The sequence below is a fragment of the Lottia gigantea genome, assembly GCF_000327385.1.
Source record: "Lottia gigantea unplaced genomic scaffold LOTGIsca_43, whole genome shotgun sequence".
NCBI lineage: Eukaryota > Metazoa > Mollusca > Gastropoda > Lottiidae > Lottia > Lottia gigantea.
Window position 1 is genome coordinate 1,347,529 of NW_008709504.1, and position 22,635 is coordinate 1,370,163.

General features: G+C 31.9%; 2 protein-coding genes across 2 annotated transcripts in view; both read left to right on the forward strand.

Annotated features, from left to right (window-relative positions):
- The window catches only part of LOTGIDRAFT_164102 (hypothetical protein), a gene marked incomplete at both ends in the record, with an annotated part of 35,616 nt that extends 19,920 nt beyond the window's left edge, over positions 1-15,696 (forward strand). Inside the window, 4 exons of the mRNA XM_009060586.1 lie at positions 3,385-3,479; positions 5,423-5,706; positions 14,084-14,151; positions 15,467-15,696. Coding sequence (XP_009058834.1) covers positions 3,385-3,479; positions 5,423-5,706; positions 14,084-14,151; positions 15,467-15,696 — 677 coding nt within the window. The remainder of the gene's footprint in view (positions 1-3,384; positions 3,480-5,422; positions 5,707-14,083; positions 14,152-15,466) is intronic.
- Positions 15,697-19,318: 3,622 nt separating this feature from the next.
- Positions 19,319-22,531, forward strand: LOTGIDRAFT_164103 (hypothetical protein; the record flags this gene model as incomplete). The annotated part of the gene is made up of 4 exons (XM_009060587.1): positions 19,319-19,583; positions 20,082-20,289; positions 22,099-22,325; positions 22,467-22,531. The coding sequence occupies 4 exons, from the start codon at positions 19,319-19,321 to the stop codon at positions 22,529-22,531; spliced, it is 765 nt and encodes a 254-aa protein (XP_009058835.1).
- Between the last annotated feature and the right edge of the window lie 104 nt (positions 22,532-22,635).

A 22,635-nucleotide genomic window follows, 5' to 3' on the forward strand; every position in this document is an offset into this window, starting at 1 on the left:
ATCTTGATGAAACTTGGTATGCAAGCATATATTGATGAGATCTCAGTCAAGTTCGTCACCCATGTATGTCTTGTCCATTAGTCGGCACAATTCTTGACAGATTTTGACAAAACCTTGTAATATCATACAGTATCGCCACAAAAGGCTCAAAAGAAGTGGATGACTAAATGTTGAATACTTCATACTGGTAATAGTTACTGTAGCCAAATATTTTTGTTTAAAATCAAAGCTTCCAGTGGGCGTATATTACCTTGCCTAGCAAGGTATCTTTACACTTTTCAGAAATTTTTTAATAAATTTTCACAGAAATGTTAATTATACGCCCACATTTGCTTGTAAACGCTCTAAAAACTAGAGTTTTTGATGGAATCAAATGAAATTCGGTATGTGTATACATGTTCATAAAACGAAGATCAAGTTTGAATTTGAGCTATTTTCAACCGTTAGAAGCAGAGTTATTGCCCTTGCCCCAAAATCTTGAATATGCTATTACTCTCTTAGTTTTCAACCGATTTTGATGAAACTTAAAATGGATGTTTTGTTTTTACCATCCGCATGCCGTGAAGGGCGTATATGGCTGTGTTCCACTATCCACTATTACATTAAGGAAGATTTTTGCAGTTATCAAAACATATGAAATAGGAGGGTTAATTAGAACAATTCCAGGTGAATTAGATTTAGATTTTTTGTTTATAATGAAATTTGAATTTGAAATTTTGTCACTTATAATACCTTTTTTTCTCTCCCTAAATTAAATTGTTTTTTCGTGCTGAAATACATATATGGACAAACGGACAATATAATTTTTATACGCCCACATGAATATGTGATCTTATTGTGTCATTGCCCCTGTCCGTCGGTCCGTCAACATTTCTTGTGAGCACTATAGAGACTACAATTTTTATCTGATTTTGATAAAACTTGGTGTGATGCCTTAGATTGATAAGATCCCGGACAAGTTCGAATTTGACATATTTTCGATTAACGGTTTTTCAGATATTGCCCTTGACTTAGAACGCCTTGAAATTTGTTAAAAATTGTTCGTGAGCAGGATTGAAGCTACAGTTTTCATCCGATTCTGATGAAAATTGGTGTGATCATTGGAATTCATAAGATCCCGGACAAGTTCTAACTTGACGCATTTTCGATGAACTGTTTTTGAGTTATTGCCCTTGATTTTGTTAAAACACGTCGAAATTTGTTTAAAATAGTTCGTGGAGCAGGATTGACGCTACAGTTTTCAACCGATTCTGATGAAACTTGGTGTGATCATTGGAATTGATAAGATCTCAGACAAGTTCTAACTTGACGCATTTTCGGTTTTTTATACGCCCACATGAATATTTGGTCGTATATTGTCGTCGCCTCTGTCCGTAGGTCCGTCGCCCCTGTCCGTCAACATTTCTTGTGAGCACTATAGAGACTACAGTTTTCATCTGATTTTGATAAAACTTGGTGTGATGCTTTAGATTGATAAGATCTCGGTCAAGTTCGAATTTGACATATTTTGGATGAACGGTTTTTGAGATATTGCCCTTGACTTAGAAGGCCTTGAAATTTGTAAAAAATTGTTCGTGAGCAGGCTTGAAGCTACAGTTTTCATCCGATTCTGATGAAACTTGGTGTGATCATTGGAATTGATAAGATCTCGGACAAATAACTTGACGCATTTTCGGTGAAAAATTTTTGAGTTATTGTCCTTGTTAAAACACGTCGTAATTTGTTAAAAATAGTTCTTGAGCAGGATTGAAGCTACAGTTTTCAACCGATTCTGATAAAACTTGGTGTGATCATTGGAAATGATAAGATCTCGGACGAGTTCTAACTTGACGCATTTACGATGAACGGTTTTTGAGTTAGGAATTGATAGATCTCGGACAAGTTCTAACTTGAGATATTTTTGATGAACTTTTTTTGAGTTATTGCCCTTGACTTTGTAAACACGTGTCAAAAGTTGTTTTTTGCCCTTGACTAGAGCTGTGTGATTTAATTGCTTGTTGTATTTGGGTTATTGATATTGATTTTGAAAAATTTTGTGGAATTACTCAGCATAAATAACTGGCATATATATATATATGTAATTGAAATCAAACTAATAAAATTTCTTCAATATGAGAAAATTTGTACTTTAGTCACTAAAGACTGTGGGCGTATGTTACCTTGCCTCGCAAGCTATCTTTATTTCAAAATAAATTTTTTTTTTTTCTTATACGCCCACATGAAAACTTGTTCAATTTTTAGTTCGTAAACACTCTAGAAGGCTCAATTCTTGACGGATTTTGTAAAAACTTGGCTTGAGTGTTTGTTATCACCCAAAGATAAAGTCTATTGAAAATCAGAAAATTGAAAATATTTAGTATGAGTTATTTGCCCTTGTTCTTGAAAACACATTGAATTTTTAGCTCGTAAACACTCTAGAAGGCACAATAGTGACGGATTTTGATGAAACTTGGTATGAGTGTTCGTAATCACCCAAGGATCAATCCTATTGAAAATCAGAAGAATCGAAAAATACTTAATATGAGTTATTGCCCTTGTTCTTGAAAACGCATTCAATTTTTAGCTCGTAAACACTGTAGAAGGCACAATTCTTGACGAATTTTGACGTAAGCGAGTGAAATTGTTTATTATCACCCATGGATCAACCCTATGGAAAATCAAAAAATCAGAGTTATTGACCTCGTTCTTGAAAACGCTTTCAAATTTTAGCTCTTTATCACTAAAAGATGTGATTCTTGCCAGAATCTTGCCCCCAAAACAGGGTTTTATTATTCAGTACTGCACTGAAGATTGAATTCAGTACCACACAGATTGAATATTTGCCTTCTAGAGTTTTCATGAGCTAAAAATTGAACACGTTTTCAAAAACAAGGGCAATAACTCATACTCAATATTATTCAGTATTGCGCTAAAGAGTTCAAAAGAAGTGTGTGACTGAAGGTTGAATATTTCATACTGGTGATTGTTACTTTACTGCCAGATATTTTTATTCAAAATCAAAGCTGCCAGTGGGCGTATATTTCCTTGCCTAGTAAGCTATCTTTTTAAATGGGAGTACTTCAGATACATACCGTTTTTTACTTTTTAATTCTAAAAATAAAATTTCGAGAACAAAAATCAGATTCGGAATTCTTGACAAACAGAAAATAATTTTAGTATGGCCTATAGCCTAAATAATGTACTAAACCATTGGCAGTAGAATAATTGAAATCAAAAATGATTTTACACAAAGATTTGTGTCATTTGTTATTAAAGGGAGTTAATAAGTATTTGTTGCAGCACTATTGTTATCATTTCCCACAACTACCATTATGCATTTATGTTGTAATGGCTTGCATACTACCTTATGGTGTTAACATGCATTTATATGAAATGTTTTAACAGGATATGATAAACAAGAGTTTAATTGGTCAGAATATTTGAATGATAATGAGGCTGTGTCTGCCCCAGAATTTTGTTTTACACTCATAAATGAACAGGTATGTAATGGAATTTTGTTTTTATATAACTGCATTATAATGTGCGTAACATTTTTTCCAACATGTATCAAGAGCACAAAGTTCTTTTATTGAATTTTTGAGTTATTGCCCTTGACTAAGTAAAAATTTGTTTGATTTGTGAACACAAATAGAGACTAGAGTTTTTATTTGATTTCAATTGAAATTTGTTCATGAGTACAAACTACAGTTTTCATCATGAAATTTGGTCTGGTGATTTATGTTGATAAAGGAAATGAATGTCCTTTTAATTGATATTGATGAGATTTTGTTCAAGTTTGAATTTTGACAATTTTCACTTTTTTGGAGATAATGCCCTTGAGCTGTGTGATTTAACAATTTGATGTATTTGGATTATTGATATTGATTTTAAAATATATTGTGGAAAAACTTGGCATAAATAACTAACAGTAAATATAAATATCAATGATTTAAAACTACAAATGCATTATATCTTTAAAATGAGAAAATTCGTATTTTAGTCACTAAAGACTGTATCATCATTTCTGACAGTTGCCAGTGGGCATATATTACCTTGCCTGGCAAGCTATCATTACAAAATAAATGGATCAAGAGTCTTTCTATTTTAGTGAACAATCATTATTTCATGAAGCCATATTGGATTCCTACCATGAGATGAACTTATATATAAGTATACTTATAATATTAGTTCACTTATATGACCCAAATTACTTTATTTGCCCCTTACATCATATTGATTAATGAAATCTAAGGTGAATTTTCAATGAAGGGTTTTTGAGTTACTGCCCTTGACGCTGCAATCAAGTTTGATTTTTTGATACACATTAGAAGCTAGGGTTTTGAACCAATTTTGATAGCCCTTTACATGGTAAAAACGCATCATAATCTATTCAGACAATGAAGCAAGAGTAATGATTTTTGGTAAGAGTTATAATCCTTGATCTACAAAACACCATCAATTTCTCAACATTATAGAAACAACATATAAATGAAATTTGCTGAAATTGTTCATAATTAATACAGAATGAACCTTATAAAATTTAGCAAGTGGTTGCCATGCAAGACACCTCCTCTTCCAAATATATTTTCTTTTTTTCAAGGGATGTCAATGTGTTTGAAACCATTCCCCTGTTCTTATTTGTCCAAAATCTTGTGCTTATAAACCAACACACAAAATGACATCCCATTTGGACATTAGCCAATACTTTTATCGCAGTCATGAGCCTCTCTTAACATATTTTCAGTGCATCAAGGGTTGAAACTCTGTCAATACTTGTCAAATCCAAAGATCTTTTTGATACAAGCATGCACATGTTGCTGAATATGTATCAGAATAATGAAATGTCTACACCTGACCCCTAAAGTTGACACTATCAAACATTAGGTTCATGTTCATTTTTATATACGCCCACATGGAAATGTGGACCTATATTGTCGTTGCCCCTGTTGGTCCGTCTGTTCGTCTGTCCGTCGGTATTTCCATTTACACATCTTTTAGACCCGATAGAGGCTACAGTTTTATCTGATCTTGATGAAACTTGGTATGCATGTATATATTGATGAGATCTCAGTCAAGTTCGTAATTGGTAACAATCGGATGATTTGTTTCATAGTTATTTTCCTTGACTTAATAAAAACAAATCAAATTTTGATTGTAGGCACGATAGAGACTACAATTTTTATCCAATCTTGATGAAACTAGATATGCATGTATATATTATTGCAATTGTGTGTACAGCGATGAGACATTGTTCATGTTTGAATTTGATGATAATTTTATGAACTGTTTCAGGTTTTTGCCTTGACTTATTTTAAAGTTAAAATTACTTGAAAATTCATTATTAAGCTACTAAAGATTTTGTTATCATTTCTGACAGCTGGTAGTTGGCGTATGTTACCTTGCCTGGCAAGCTATCTTTATTTTTATTCTTAATAATCTACAGGATGAAGAAGATCATGAATTTGAAAAGGGGATGAAATTAGAAGCTGTGAGTAGAGAAAATGCTAATCAGATTTGTGCTGCTACTATTACCAAGATTGTTGGTCACTTAATGTGGGTTCACCTTGATAACAGTATGAAAATGGTAGCCAGTCATGTAGAAGATGTTTATTCTCATAATTTATATCCAGTTGGTTGGTGTGAGAGTAATGGTTATCAGCTTAAACCACCAAGAAAGACTGGGTTAAACAGAGCTTCAAGTAAAAGAGTTGCCATTGTACAACCAGAGTAAGTTGACTGAATATTAGTTAAAATTGTAACAAGTCAAAATGATAACAAATTTTAATAGTCAAAAAGGAAACAGATCTGCCAAAAAGGAAACAATATATTTGGTTAAAACAGTAACACATCTGCCAAATGATAACACAAGAAAATGTGCTGTAAAATCTTTATATTTCTAATAAATATAACTGTAAAAAATATAATGTAAAAACAATCAAAAACAAAAATAGAGCTGTGGGAATGGTTCTTAGGCAGTGAGCATCCAATTGATACACCGGTGAAACGTTGCAATGTGATGTCTTACCGAAAAGAAAAAAGCATGTAAACATTCAATAGTAAAAAATCGACAAACAGTTCAACGTTCGGTAGTGAAAAGACGTATGAATTTGATACTATTTGGTACTAAAAGGTGTTAACATTCGGTAGAAAAAGTTGAATCTTTAAATAGCTGTCCGAAGTACAAATCACACAACAAAAATGAAAATATTCTGATCAAGCACAATAACTTTTGATCTGGTCAAGAGGTCAATATTGGTCAAATAAAGGAGATGTATTGACAGTATTGAAAATTGCTGTTTTGGGAAGTTTGTAAAAGCGGAAGTATATGTCTGACATGTTCAAAATTTCAAGTGGTTACAATCATTAGATCATGACATATTCGTAGATAAAAGGCAGCGGTTACTGTCGGTAGATTATAGACACTGAATTTACACGCAGTTTCTATAGAAGTCAGTAGAAAATTTTTGAAAAGCGCAATTTTGATCAAAATATCAAGTGTGATATATCAACGACAAGGAGGGATCGTGCATTTTTATACGCCCATATGAATATGTGATTTAAAACGCATCAAATTTGGCTTGTAGGCACAATAGAGACAACAGTTTTTATCTGATATTGATGAAACCTGGTATGCATGTATATATTGATGAGATTTCAGTCAAGTTTGAAATTGGTAATAATTGGATGACTGGTTTCAGAGTTATTGCCCTTGACTTAGAAAAATGCGTCAAATTTGGCTTGTAGGCACAATAGAGACTACAGTTTTTATCTGATCTCGATGAAACTTGGTATGCATGTATATATTGATGAAATCTCAGTCAAGTTCGAAATTGGAAATAATTGGATGACTGGTTTCGGTGTAATTGCTCTTGATTTAGTAAAAACGCGCCAAATTTGACTTGTAGGCACAATAAAGACTACAGTTTTTATCTGATCTTGATGAAACTTGGTATGCATGTATATATTGATGAGATCGCTGTACTATTAGTGGTATTGGTGATCCCATTAAAAAGTCTTCTGTGATTGGTTATTGCTGCCTGTCTTTATACGCCCACATGAATATGTGGTCGTATATTGTCGTCGCCCCTGTCCGTCAGTCCGTCCATCAACATTTCTTGTGAGCACTATAGAGACTGCAGTTTTTATCTGATTTTGATAAAACTTGGTGTGATGCTTTAGATTGATAAGATCTCGGTCAAGTTCGAATTTGCCATATTTTGGATAAACGCTTTTTGAGATATTGCCCTTGACTTAGAACGCCTTGAAATTTGTTAAAAATTGTTCGTGACCAGGATTGAAGCTACAGTTTTCATCCGATTCTGATGAAACTTGTTGTGATCATTGGAATCTATAAGATCTCGGACAAGTTCTAACTTGACGCATTTTCGATGAACAATTTTTGAGTTATTGCCCTTGACTTTGTTAAAATGCGTCGAAATTTGTTAAAAATAGTTTGTGAGCAGGATTGAAGCTACAGTTTTCAACCGATTCTGATGAAACTTGGTATAATCATTAGAATTGATAAGATCTCAGACAAGTTCTAACTTGACGCATTTTCGATGAATGGTTTTTGAGTTATTGCCCTTGACTTTGTTAAAATGCGTCGAAATTTGTTAAAAATAGTTTGTGAGCAGGATTGACGCTACAGTTTTCAACCGATTCTGATGAAACTTGTTGTGATTATTGGAATTGATAAGATCTCAGACAAGTTCGAACTTGATGCATTTTTGATGAAATGTTTTTGAGTTAATGCCATTAACTTGCGAAAAACGCGTCAAAATTTGTTTGTGAGCACAATAGAAGCTACAGTTTTCAACCGATTCTGATGAAACTTGGTGTGATCATTGGAATTGATAAGATCTCAGACAAGTTCTAACAAGAGATATTTTTGATGAACATTTGAGTTATTGCCCTTGACTTTGTAAACACGCGTCAAAAGTTGTTTTTTTGCCCTTGATTAGAGCTGTGTGATTTAATTGTTTGTTGTATTTGGGTCATTGATATTGATTTTAACAAATTTTGTGGAATAATTTCTTCAATATGAGAAAATTCGTGCTTTAGTCACTAAAGACTGTTTTATTATTTCTGACAGCTGCCAGTGGGCGTATGTTACCTTGCAACGCAAGCTATCTTAAGAATAATAAGAAATTTTGAGGTATGTTAATTAGGTCACATGACAGAACTCTTGGAAGTTAAAAATCGGGATTTTTTAATTTCCTATAGAACCGGAAGTTAACGTTGCACAACAAAAATGATGACATATTTGGATAGATCTCGGCTAAGGCAACAACTTTTGTCCTGGTCACAAGTTAACCAAAGGTCAAGGTCACGAGATATCAGCCTTGAAAGTTTTGGCTAATATTGAAAAAAATCAAACCGGGAAATAACTAAAAAGCAAAATCGGCTCCCATACGATTGTTAGGAATCGTTCACTGATAATATAGACATTAGAATAAATATAAATTGGAACATTTTTTGCAAAACCGGAAATAGCACAGTTCAACATGTGCAAAAAGTAGAAAATCGAATCTAAAAGTTTGAATGATTTTCTTCGAGTTTTCATTTTTGGAATCTATGTACAATAGCTGATATTTAAAAAATTCGCAGAAACGCCCACATGGATATTGGATATATGGATATATTGCCCCTGTTTGTCGGTCGGTTTGTCCGTTCATATTTATTGTAGGTGCGATAGAAGCTACAGTTTTTATCCAATCTTGATGAAACCTGGTATTCATGTATATATTTATGAGATCTCGGTCAAGTTAGAAATGGGTATTAATTGGATGAGCGGTTTCAGAGTTATTGCCATTGACTGATTTAAAACGCGTCAAATTTGGCTTGTAGGCACAATAGAGACAACAGTTTTTATCTGATCTCGATGGATTTTGGTATGCATGTATATATTGATGAGATCTCAGTCAAGTTCGAAATTGGAAATAATTGGATGACTGGTTTCGGAGTAATTGCTCTTGATTTAGTAAAAACGCGCCAAATTTGACTTGTAGGCACAATAGAGACTACAGTTTTTATCTGATCTTGATGAAACTTGGTATGCATGTATATATTGATGAGATCTCAGTCAAGTTCGAAATTGGTAATAATTGGATGAGCATTTGTTGAGTTATTGCCCTTGACTTATGAAAAACGCGTCAAAATCTGGTTGTGAACACAATAAAGATTACAGCTTTCATCCAATTTGTGTGAGTATTTATAATGATGAGATCTAACACAAGTTAGAAATTGACGATCTTTCGATGAACGTTTTTGAGTTATTGCCCTTGATTTATGAAACATGCGTCAAATTTTGTTTGTGAACACAATAGAGACCACAATTTTCATCCGATTTAAATGAAATTTGGTATGATCATTAACAGGTTTCGCACAGCCTTGAAAAAGCCTTGAATTCCGTCCGTTGCCTTGAAAAACCTTGATTTCAAAAAAGTCTTTGAAAACACCATAAAAAACACATTTTTTCTTGAAAAGTCCTTGAATTTTGAGTAGAGTCAAATTGTGTATATTTTTATCATTAACCCCATTGACAAATATTAACTATCTTTATTGATTTCACAGTTCAGAAGTAATATCCTTGAAAAGTCCTTGATTTTCAAAGCCCAGAGTCCTTGAAAAGTCTTTGAATTTTTGAGGCAAAGTGCGGTATGAACCCTGATTACCGGTAATAATGAAGAGATCTTATCTAAGATTGAATTGACAATTTTTCGATCAACGGAATTTGAGTTATTACCCTTGTCTTAGTAAAAACACATCAAAATTTGTCGGTGAGAGGTGACAGTTTATGTCAGAATTTTATTAAATAATGTTTGTTTGTTTAAATCAACAATATCTTGCACAAATTAGATTTTTGGTATGATTTGACACAGAAAGGTGACCGTTCTTGATATACTGAAAATGTATCAGGAAAGTGGACTGTTCTTGCCTGTGACCTAATTAACCTAGAGTGTTTATTTTTTTCGGATTCTTAATTTGCTCTTCATGCTCTTTCCAGTGATATATAACAATTGTTTTTTGAAGCAAAATTAGTAATTTTTTAAAATTTGAGTATTTTTAAAAAATATTTTTGCCTCTCTGAGCTTGGTATTTGATGTAGAAGCTTGAAAATTGAAAGACAGCTAAAATGGATTAACCTTTGACAAAAAAGTTAAGGTGGGCTTCGGGGTTAAATTACTAATTGTTTACATTTTTGGGCAAGGGCATAACTTGCATAATATGATACATTTGTTCAAAAAGCGACTTTGCACACAATTACCTCATCCTTTTGTAGCCGTATGCATTTTGAAAATTTGATGAGTTATATCACGTGACCTTTACCTTTGTTGACCTTCCCCTTTACAAGATCACAGGTCATTGACTTTGGCTATTCGCTGATACTTTCATTTATGTTGTCGGATTTCATGACCTTCCAAACACAGAAAATGTAGTAACTTTAGACTGTTTTAGCACATGACCTAATTAACCTAGAAGGTTGATTTTTTTCAGGGGCTCTTGCAATTTGCCACATTAGCAAAGTCCCACAAATCGGCTCTAGAAATTGCATTGTTCGGTAGATTTTCATTTTCAGAATCTACATATAATATTTAATTTAATAGCACTTTAAAATTTTCAAAATTCAAATATATTTGTTGCATACTTATTTCAGCCGAAATATGCATTTTTTTCGGTTATTTTTCAACTTTTTACTTTTTTCTGATTTTTTGGAAATTTTAGGTTCAAAGACACATCACTAAAGTAAACAAAATGGTAAAGTCAATTTTAGCTTTACTTCTGGTTTAAACAGGAAATCGATTCTTGTGAAATAATTCCTGTGTAATTTTTAAATGTTAACAAAATTAAGTTAAAAACAATTCGGACCGGAAGTGATACTTCGGCTGCCATATTGATTTTCCTGAAATGCATCTATTTTTATTCAGACATTATGAATTTGAATGATTTTTGTGTGAAATGAAAAAGCATAAAACCATATTAAGATCTCGAGATCTCAGGAAGCAAAAGGAACTTTGCACACCATTACCTCATTCAATTAACCAGTATTTCTGAAAAGCACAGTTCTTTCAGCTTTATAGTTCAAAAAAAGAACAGGATTTAAAATTTCTATATTTTCAAATTTTAACCTTGACCTTTGTCGACCAGTATTATAATGGAATGTATTTTGAAAATTTGATGACTTATATCTCATGGTCTTGAACTTGGCTATCTGCTGATACTTTCATTTTCAATATCTGACCTTTACTTCATTTCACAACACTCCAAAGACAAAAAATGTTGTAACTTAAGACTGTTCTGGCAAGTGACATAATTGACCTATAAAATGTTGTAACTTTAGACTGTTCTAGGAAATGACCTAATTAACCTACAAGGTTCAGAGTCTCTTGTAATTTGCCACATTAGCTAAGTCTCACTCTGTGCCATATGTGGCTCTAGTTGTGCAAAAAAATCGAAAAATTTGATTGAAAAAAGTGAGCTACGAATTTTCGAATATCGTAATTTTTCAAGTGCTATCAGGTCAGAAATTACAGGTAGATTGTAAAAAGGAAAACCCGAAGAAAATCGATGCAAAAATGCGCCCTCTAGAGCCAATTTTCTACTTTTTGCCCATGTCGACCTGTAGCACTTCAGCAAAGTCCCAGTTTGTTATCGAAATGTCCATTCTTTTTTTTTTTTTTTTTTTTTTTTTTCTCGAAACTTACACACCTTCCTGAGCTTAGACAGTTATATATTGGAACACTTGTGCAAAACCGGAAGTGCCACAGTTCAACATGTGCAAAAAGTCGAAAATCGGCTCTAGAAGGCGTATTTCTGCATCGATTTTCTTCGGGTTTTCATTTTTACAATCTACCTGTAATTTCTGACCTGATAGAACTTTACGAAATTCGAAAATTCATCGCTCACTTTTTTCGATCAAATTTTTCAATTTTTTTGCACCTTTTTTGCTTTTGCATCGATTGATCTGAAATTTTAAATGCAAAGAGACTTCACTAATGTTAATAATATGATACAGTCAAATTTTGTACGTCATTTCCGATTTTAAACAGGAAAGCGACTGAACTTCAAATCTACTTCCGGTTGAATAACTTCCGGTGTAATATATGTCAACAAAATTTAGCTGATCTTTAGCAAATAAATTTCTATGGCCGATTTTAAAATAAAATCCAGACTAAAAGTGATACTTCGGCCGCCATATTGAAAAAACACTCTTTTGTAAAACTCAAAATGGGGCCTCAGGGTAAATGTTGATATGCTCAAATTCGATGTGAATGTATTCCGCAATCGATTGCGCTAAAAACATTGGGAGCCGAATTTTGAATTTCGCTTTTGCTTTTTTGCAACTTCCGGTTAAATTTTTTTCCAACTTGAAACACCCACACCATGAGACCTTGACCATTGATGACCTTGACCTTCATAGGGTCAAAGGTTATTGACCTTGGCTATCATTTGATACTTTGACCTTTGACCTCTGACATGTACTTCCGGTTTTAAAGCTATCCGTAAAAAGCCAAATTCGCAACTTTGGACTGCTCTAGCACGTGACCTAATTAACCTAGAGAGTAAATTTTTTCGGTTTCCTAATGTGCTTCCCGTGTACTTTACATAGATATATAACAATCGTTTTTTTAAAGCAAAATTGAAATTCGTGATTTTATCAAATTTGAGTTTTTTTTTACAATATTTGCGACTTTTTGAGCTTAGTGTATGTATATTTTATGATCTATTTGATTTAGAACCTTGATATTTCGAATACAACTAGACACTTTGAATATGTATTCACCTATGACAAAAATACTTGTCGGGCGTGGCACATCCGGGTTGAATTACTAATTGTTTACATTTACAGACAGGGGCATAACTCGCATAGGATGTGTTTGTTCAAAAAGGGACTTAACAACGTAACATTTTGAAGATCAATTAACCTATACAAAAAAAATTGAAGTGGGCGTGGCACATCGGGGTTAAATTACTCATTATTGACATTTTTGGCCAAGGGGCATAACTCGCAAAGTATACATTTGTTCAAAATGGAACTTTGCATACAATTACCTCATATTTTGAGCCACTTTGTCTTAGAATTTCGGTTGTTTCCGCTTCATAGTTCAAAAAAAGGAAGAGGTTTTGGAAATTCAAAAATTTCTCATATGCTGGAGCTAAGCCCCCAGGTACCCTACCCTAACGACGCGGCTGCCCCCCTGTCACTACAAAATATTTCGAAAATCTGAAATTTGTCACAAATCAATGATTATATCAGTTCGAGAATATGATTTGTGGATAGTTAGTCTTCACCTTAGTAAGGGACCTTTGTTACCCGTTAATCATCATTTGAGAATGAGATTACTAAGCCGTTCATTTAGGCAGCAGAATAAGTTACCTTTCAAAAATACAAATGGATGATTATCCATTATTTAGTCATAGTTTAGCCACTAGTAAGTCTTCGAAAATACCAAATGAAATTTTATCTATGATTAAACAGATGACTAAGGATAATCACCTTTCGAAAATAGAGAAAAATCAATAATTATGTTTTGTAGCAGTGCTTATCAACCTTTCACCCTTACCTTAGAAATGTATAACATCAAATAACTAAAAATAAAACTGAAACATGCTTGAAAGTTATTGTTTCAAACCTATATTTGAACACAGGCCACGGATTTTCACGAAATGCAAACTGAGATGTAACAGCCCTTAAGCGAGAACCTTGTGCTTGGTATTCTTGACCAAGGGTCTTAGCGGGTATTTAGGTGCCACGTCCAGACAGCCTCTTTTGCACCCATGAATATAAGATACAACATTTGATAGTTTTTGATGACTTGTTTTTCAAGCCTAATGAACTCGTGCTTTTGTATGTTGGAACTATTGCTCAATTTTTATCCTTTTCACAAAATTCCCACCTTTGTGTATAATTCACCCCCAATTCCTCCTCATTCCAACAATTTTGATTTCACCCCTGGAGGTGTATATACCGGTAGATTTTAATATTTATTGGGTAACCAATTAAAACTATATTATTGTCCTGTTTTTTTAATATTTATATACATGAGGTTGGAAAGGGAGTTTCCTGGTTTTCCATTGATCTAGATAAAATTGTTCATTACAGACGGCCACTACAAGGTAAAGAAGATGATTGTGGGATGTATGCTAAAATTAAGCAAGGAGAAACTGAGAGTAAGTGTGAAACTGTTTTTATGATTCCTTTTTTGTGAACACTGTTCACAAGGATAATACATTTCAAATATTATAAATTGAATCAAGTTTTCTTTTTTTTTCAGTAATATAACATTATGACTCAGCAGAATAGGCTGAGTGACATGATTTTTTTTACTAATCATTGAGTTCATAAAATTACACTATACAGAACTCTCTGTCCTAGTAGTCCTTTTCAATCACTATCAACTTGACATATTTTGTAAAATATCAATAAATAGAGTTGTTTAACCTATTTTCGTGCATATATGGATTCAACACCTAACTTCGTCATAATTAAAAAAACAGAAATTTCTTTTCATGTCAAAAATGTTTCTTCAGATATGCTGTAAAATAATTAAAAATGGTTTGTTTTGATTTTCTTTATGAAACCCTCAATTTGACTTATATTTCATGAGTAACCAACTCAACAATGGATGCAAAATGCATCATGTAAGATATTTGATCTATAAATAAGTCAGGAAAAACACGTTGTATGGATACACAGTGGTAAAATTATCATTTCTTAGTATTTATCTTTAATATCAATTCATTATAACTAATGACAATTCCTTCAAAGAACAATGATTTGAAAAAAAAAATAGTAACTGTCAAAATAAGTTAAGTAAAACATAATAGTAATTTATTGCAAAAATTCATTGAAACAACATAAGAATATGGCCCGCTTTGTGCTCCATAGAATTTTTCTGCTGTCATGGAATCCGCTAGTTTGTCACATGACTTTATTCCCTGGAATATATTCTAGCAGAAGACACTTGGAATTCAGATTACAGCTTGAGATTATATGGAAATTTGGTGACATTTGGTAATACTGAAATCTGCCATTTTGTAAATGTTAGTAATAGATAAAAAATTTGAAATGTAAAGGTCAGTAGTATATGGGCTTTTTATATGTTCGCACTTTCCTCATTCCATTTCAATCCATACCCTACATTCCATCAATTCCCCATTAATTCATTTAAAAATAGGATGAGTTTAATTTTAAAACATGAACAACACAAATTCGAAGATTATTCAGGTGACGGTATCTTTTCATCAATATTTTCTCTAGGTACAAAAATAAGTCCAAAAGTAGCTAGCTTTGTTTCAAACAACCAATCCCTCATTTCCTCAGGTGCTAAAGCAATAGGATCTGTCGCGGAAGCGGGAAAGAGTATAAGTGACGCAGTGAAAAAGAATAAGAGAACTACGAAACAGGAGATTAGAAGAAAAGAACGGAAAAGGTTTTAAAGTTATAGGATAAAAATGATAGTCAAAAAAACTTATTTTGGTTCAGATATACAAAAGTCATTGGGCTCTCTTCCTGGATTTCCATGGGCAAAGTATCTTGGAGAAAAACATCTTCGGGGTCACAACTACACTGGTCCAGGTACTAGTGTAGATCTACGATTAGACGAAAATGATAAACCCAAACCAGTTGAAGAACCAGTCAACAGAGTTGATGCTGCTACACTTAAACATGATATTTTATACAGAAATAAAGACGCGAAGCAGACAAACAAATGATAATCGAACTTGAAAATATTCCAAATCCAACATTCAAAGAGAAAATGCAAAGAGCGCTGATTATAAAACTGTTAAAAGTAGAGATGAAATTGGGTATGGGATTGGCGGATGAAATTCATAAAGAATTTAGAAAAACTAAAAAACTTTTTAAAAGTTAAAGTTTTTGAAAAAGATGAAATATGGTCAGCTGATTTAATTAATATGCCTGTTGAAAGAGGATTTAAATATTGTTTAACAGTTATAGATTTGTATACAAGATATGCATGGGTTATTCCTTTGAAAAACAAAACATAGAAAACCACAGAAATTATGGGTAGATAAAGGAAGCGAATTTTATAATAAAAATATGAAATCACTTTGGTTTGAAATTTACAGTACTCATAACGAGGGAAAAGCTGTAGTAATAGAAAGATTTAACAAGACGCTTAAATCAAAACTGTTTAAAAAATTCACACAACTAAAGTCTCAAAAATGGTTAAAGATTTTACCCACTGTAGTATTGGAATATAATAATAAAATTCATTCTTCCTTCGGTTTTTCTCCAATGCAAGCTAGTCAAAATCCAGATATTATAAAGTTTTCTTCTACCCTTAATAATTTTGAAAATAAAATAAATAATTTAAATATTAAACCCAAATTTAAAGTTAGAGATCGTGTTCATATTTTCAAATATAAAAATAAATTCGAAAAAGGTTATGTTGGATACTCGACAAACGAAATATTCATCGTTGATAAAGTAAACAGCACATCACCTCTGACATTTGAATTAATCGATCAAGACAAAGAACAAATCATAGGAATGTTTTATCAAAATGAACTTCAAAAAACTGACTTTTAAAAATGAATAGTTTTCTCGATGAATATGGAACTGAAACAACCACAAACTTTCAACTTATGAGATGGGCAAATGAGTTAAATATATCACCCTTTTATTATTGCATGTGAGATGAAATAAATGATCTCAAGGATAACTAAGGTAAATTTTATGCTATAACAAATATACATACTTCGGATCAAAAAGGAGTTCATCATTCTGCTTTATACAAAGACTCTTCAAATAACTTATATTTTTTTGATTCTTTTGAATTAGAACCCACTAAAGAGATAGTGAAATTAACTAATAAACCAATCAAATGTTCTACATTTCAAATTCAAATACCAGGACAAAAGTTTTGTGGCCAGCTTTCACTTTGGATTTTTTATCAGTTATTGATATATAGGAAAACAGTTTGAAGAAATTATAATAAATTTAACTTAATAAAAATGGCAAACAAGTTTGGTTTAGGTTCAATATCTTTAGATACTAAAAAAACTACACTACAGCATGGATAAATAAAGCAAAACCTTACTTTGTGGATCAAATTGGAGACACTCTTCAAGGTGATTTAGATACGAACAAATTCAAAATAACTAATTTAAAATCTCTGCAAAATAATGATGACGCTGTTCACAAGAACATTTTATGAACTATACTTGATAGAAAAACAGAATGAACCAAAAGAAAAACTAAAACACTTCAACAAATGCAGAAAAACATGGAGTAGAATTGATTCTGTTTTCAAGACATTAAGTACAGTTCTAACAGTAGGAGTAACAGTGGCAACAGCTGTAACTGGTGGATTAATGCTTCCAATAACTGTCCCAACCGTATTAGCCACATTCACTGCTGTTCAAACATCATCTTGTGGATTGATTACTTTAGGTTTTACATCAAAACAGAAATCTCAATATAAAAAGAAATGATAAATTTTAAATACATATCTTAATAAATTATTTATATTTTTCGAAAGATCAAGGGAAGATAAGAACATAACCATTGAAGAATTAGAAAAATTCAATGAAATTTTAGATAAATTTGATGTAGAAATATCATCAATAAAAGTGAAAAATTCCTAGATAAAAAATAGATATTTAAAAGATATGAATAGAATTGAAATTTTATATGATGAAACATTCATATCAAATGTGCTATTTTCCAATGTTATTAAGGCTATCTCTGATAAATTTGTTACATTTAAGGGACAAATTGAATTAGAAGGAGAGATAATTCTTGATGGAGAATACAAACAAAACATGCAATTTGTAGGCTTTAATGCCACTACTTATTGCAATTTCTTAGCAAAATTGGATGAAAAATCAGATGCTTCTGATTGGTATTTCTCAGGAAATATCATTTTATGTAAAGACAATTTCAAAGAAATAAAAAGATCAAAAAAGCGTCGTGGTTCCACCCTACTCAAAAAGATAAATGAATATGCTGGTATGAAAAGACTACACAAAAGAATTTCAAGATTTCATCAACAGTTTTTCAAAATCAAATAGAAAAGGAGTTATGACAACTGCTAGAATCTGTGAATTCAATACGAAACTTAATACTTATTTTCAAATTTATATGCCCCAAAATAGACATTTTCAACCCAAGAAAGTATCTGAGGAATTAGATTGGGTATTTTACTTATATAAATCACATTTCTGTCTCATAAGAAGTAATAACAAAACCTTAGGCATTAAAGAAATAGAAGCTAATTATGATGAAAATGTATGGAGAACTTGTAGAGATGATAATGCAGTAACACAAGCTAAAACTAAATGTTTTTCCAACAATTCATGATGATTGCACAACTTATAGCGAAAAAGAAACGAATAAAGCAATTCCTTATTTTTGCATGTTAATTAATTTAGAAAAACTAAGAAAAATGTTAGACAGAATAAAACATAACTTTCCAAATTTAAATCCCACTGATAGTGTTCATAACTGGATTGTTCTTAAAAATGCAAAAAACTAACACAAGGTCCACTAGTAACAGCTAGAGGTATTCTATCTCTACCTTTAACTAATTCATTCACTGATGAATATTTACAGAAAAAATGGAAAAGACAAAAACAAATAATTGGCAACTCTAATTATCTGCAAAATATTAATTTCATATGTTCCTATCAACATAAAAAATCTAGTTTGGCATAGGGAAATTCATGAATGGGAACCTTATGCTAAAAGAGATACGTTATGTCTTGGAGCTAAAATATAACAAAGTTATGAAAGAAGTTGTATTCCAGAATATTTCCAATAATCTAACGGCTCCATCTTTATCTTTAAAGTTTTGGTATTATTTATATCATTATAATAAAGAAATGGTTGAAGAAGAATGGTATGAAACTACTAGAATGGCTCCAAAACACACTGAAAAAGAAAATATAGAAAAAGTTTACTCACATACCAACCCTTTTATAAGACATTTTATCAGACAATCCATTAAAGGAGGAAGAGTTTCTGCTAACAGAAAATCATTTGAAACGAACAAAATGGATGATATTTATAATGTATTAATGAATATACAGTACTCGAGAGTAGTAATATAATTGATTTATTTAAAGAATATAGTAAAAGTAATGAAGATAAAATGGAAGTTAATTCAAAACAAAAAAAAATAAAATGTACTAAACTAATGGCGTTCGACGCCAACGGTTTGTATGCTTCCACCATGTCAGCGAATATCCTAAAGCGGAAAGTGGTAGACCGTTTCTACCAGAAGAAAATAAAGAATCTGTTAAGCTCTTTAATGAGCAGAAATCCAGACTTAGAACAGCTATTTTAAAAGTCTGGTTTGAATATCCTTAAACCATGTTCTTCCAATCCATACCAGCTAAAGATAAAATTACTTTTACGAACAAAGAAGGTAAAAAAAAAGGTGGTTCTAAAATCAGGTTCAGAAATGGTTTCTGTTCGGAAGTTTTAACATCGGTTGATATTCAAGAAATAGTTACAGCTGGTGAACGAATTATTAGAATATTAGATGGTATAGTATACGAAGAAAATTTTAAAACTCCACCATATAGAGACTATATTTTAATTTTGAGAGATCTAAAAAATAAATATAAACGAGAAGGTAATATTGTAGGTAGCAATTGCATAAAATTATTGGGTAATTCCTTGTATGGTAAATCTATTCAGAAGGATATAACTATATCGAGACATCTATGGAGTGAAGCAACTTTAAAAGCCAACTTCCATTCACATGTCCCCGTCTTCATTAGCCCACAAGGTGCAGAAGAGTAGGACGTAAAACTCCATTCATTTCATTTCAATTTCCATTCACATGTCAAAAGCTATCTTAAAGTAAATGAGACTCCTAAATCTACACGACTAACACCTAGTCATTTGGGGTCATTCGTATTATCTCACAGTAAAAAAATAATGAATGCTTTTATTCATGTAATTGATGGATTTTATAAACCGGAAATATACTATACATATACTGATAGTTTATACATTTAATCTAGCAATTGGGATAAATTAAATGAAGCTGGGTTGGTATCTGAAAATGATTATTGTAAAGGAAATAATGATTACGGTGATGGTGGAATTATATATGATTTATATTTAGCGCCAAAAGTCAAATATAATATCATTCTAACTTCTGATGAAATTCTAAAAGAAAAGAAAACATTTAAGGGTCACTCTAATGATAAGATAATTGTAGAAGATTATATTCGATTAGCTAGTGGACATGATGTAACGAATGAATTTAAGAAAAGATGGAAAACGAGTTTCACCAATGGAGTAGTTATTCCAAAGGATGATGATAAACAAAAGTAAGTTTTTAGAAGTTATTTGAATCTCGTTAAGAGAATGGCACCGGACAACGAAGGAATCATGTATCCTTATGGTGATAAAGATGAAGTGAGTTTGGATGGAAACTCTTACCTTCGAATTCAATATTGTTTTTACCATTTACACTTCTTCCATATTAGATAGGTATTCGTTAATGGCTACGTATGCATAGCTTCCTGGGTCAGGGTTTGAAAAAAGACGATTTATATCATCTAATGTCCTAATTGGACATTTTGGATCGGGGTAAACAGAGAAATACTTTAATCCCAATTCATATTCTTGATTGCGATCGAGTTCGTACTCATAATCTAGAGACAATTTAATGTCTGATTTATTTGAGGTGATAACGGATAGTTGTTCTTTATTTGACATTTTTAATCACGCTTTTATAATTATTTTTATCTATGATACCTTTCTCTAGGTGTCTTTTTAATATACAATTTACTTCATTATATTGTCTGTGTGATCGATGTCCTTCCTTCATTGCCGCTAATATTATTTGTAATCTATTAAGTAGTTCCTCGTCGGATAAAAACGTTATTCCTTGTCCAGATACCATATCTTCGAATTCGTCTATTTCTTGTATGATTGAATTGTTGTATTCAGCATAATCACCCACTTCGTCAACTTCGTATTCATCATCATGTTCAATTGCTCTTATATATAGTTTAACTTCTTTCGATCTTCTTGTTTTGGGTCCCGACTTTCTAATGGCATCTAGAAATTTTGAGTATGCTACTAAATCCTTATAATCGGCAATAACAGCATCCTCCCCATTCATTAAATCTATTAACCCTTTTGTTAATGTTAATATAAAGTCTTTTGTATTGATTTTGAATTGTGGTGAATTTGGACTAAATCTTATTCTAAAACCATTAAACAATAACCCCTCATCATCAAGGATTGGTGAAATGCTCTTTGGTAAATCTGTGTCAGGGTTTTAAAAAAGACGATTTATATCATCTAAGGTCCTAATTATAATACCACCATATTCAATGGTTTTAGGTGATGAGATGTGGGTTCTATATGAGGTGTAGGTTCTAAAGCTAATTTCTTTTTAATATCCTCTTGAGATTTTAATACTGGTTAAAATAGAGTTTGTAGATTTTCTGTTAATCCAAGTTGTTGTAATTCATTATTTTCAACTTGGGTCTTTATTTTATTCTTAGCTTTGATGTATTGTCTATTTCTTTTTAAAATATTATTCCAATCGTTACTCATTTTAAAAAAAATGGTTTTCTCCATTTTGCTTTACAAACCTTTTTAAATGTATCTCTATCCGTGATTTATCGAGTGAATGATTTGAGCGTTTAATTCAAATAATAAAAAACAATTTGCATTTTTTCTAATAAACATAGCATCCATCCTGTAAAAAGATTGGGATTGGTATATATGATGTCTTCCTTTCGTGAAGAATTCTTGTTGAACAATCATTAACATTTAAGAAAAACTTTTATATCCGTTGAAAGATGGATTCTTTGCTTTAATGAAGTTCTCTATGATATCTTTTATTTCCACTTCATCTTCGTTCTAAAGCTTTGAGGAATTGATAATATGATTGCTCTGGTGTTGTTGTGTAGATATACAGAGAATCGAAATCTAAACGGTTTGGTGTTGTCAACATGTTAAAAGTGAGATGAGTTTTCCCAGAACCGGAACTTCCACAAATACACATGAGCATTGGGTTAGTAGGAATATTTCTGAATGTTTAAATTTCTTTCTCATTTTTTATTTATTTATTATTCTATATTTTTGACTTTCATTTCTCCAGTGTCAATCTTATCTATTAGATTACTTAATTTCTCTTTAACAGTTTTCTTGGTTTCTTTACCAAATCATTTTCCAAATTCTTTAACTCTACCTCCTGAACCTTTTGCTGACTTTTCCATTACTAAATTATATCTACGTTCTTCAGCGTTTTTATCGTCATCTGTTTTCTTTTTATTAACGGCCTTTGCTATACCAGCAACAGCACCACCAGCAGTGGCAGCAGCGTTAATACCAGCTAATATCAAAGGTAGGAAAGGTAAAAATACACCTTCCTTTGCTTTCGCGTCATTCTTTCTAAGTCTATATTGTCTCTGACTTTACAATATTTGTATTTATCAATAAGTTTTTGTAGATATGCCGATCTTTTTACCATTGTAAGTTATTACAGTTGGTGAAGCTGTTTCAATAGCTTCTATTATTTTCATAACTAAAGATTCTGGCTTCATTTTTTAAGGGTATTTTTTTTTACTTATTATTCTTCTATCTGCTATTTTAATTAAATGTTTTGCTTCTTCCAATAATAAACAGTACCCAGTTACATCTCCTTGTGTATGAAT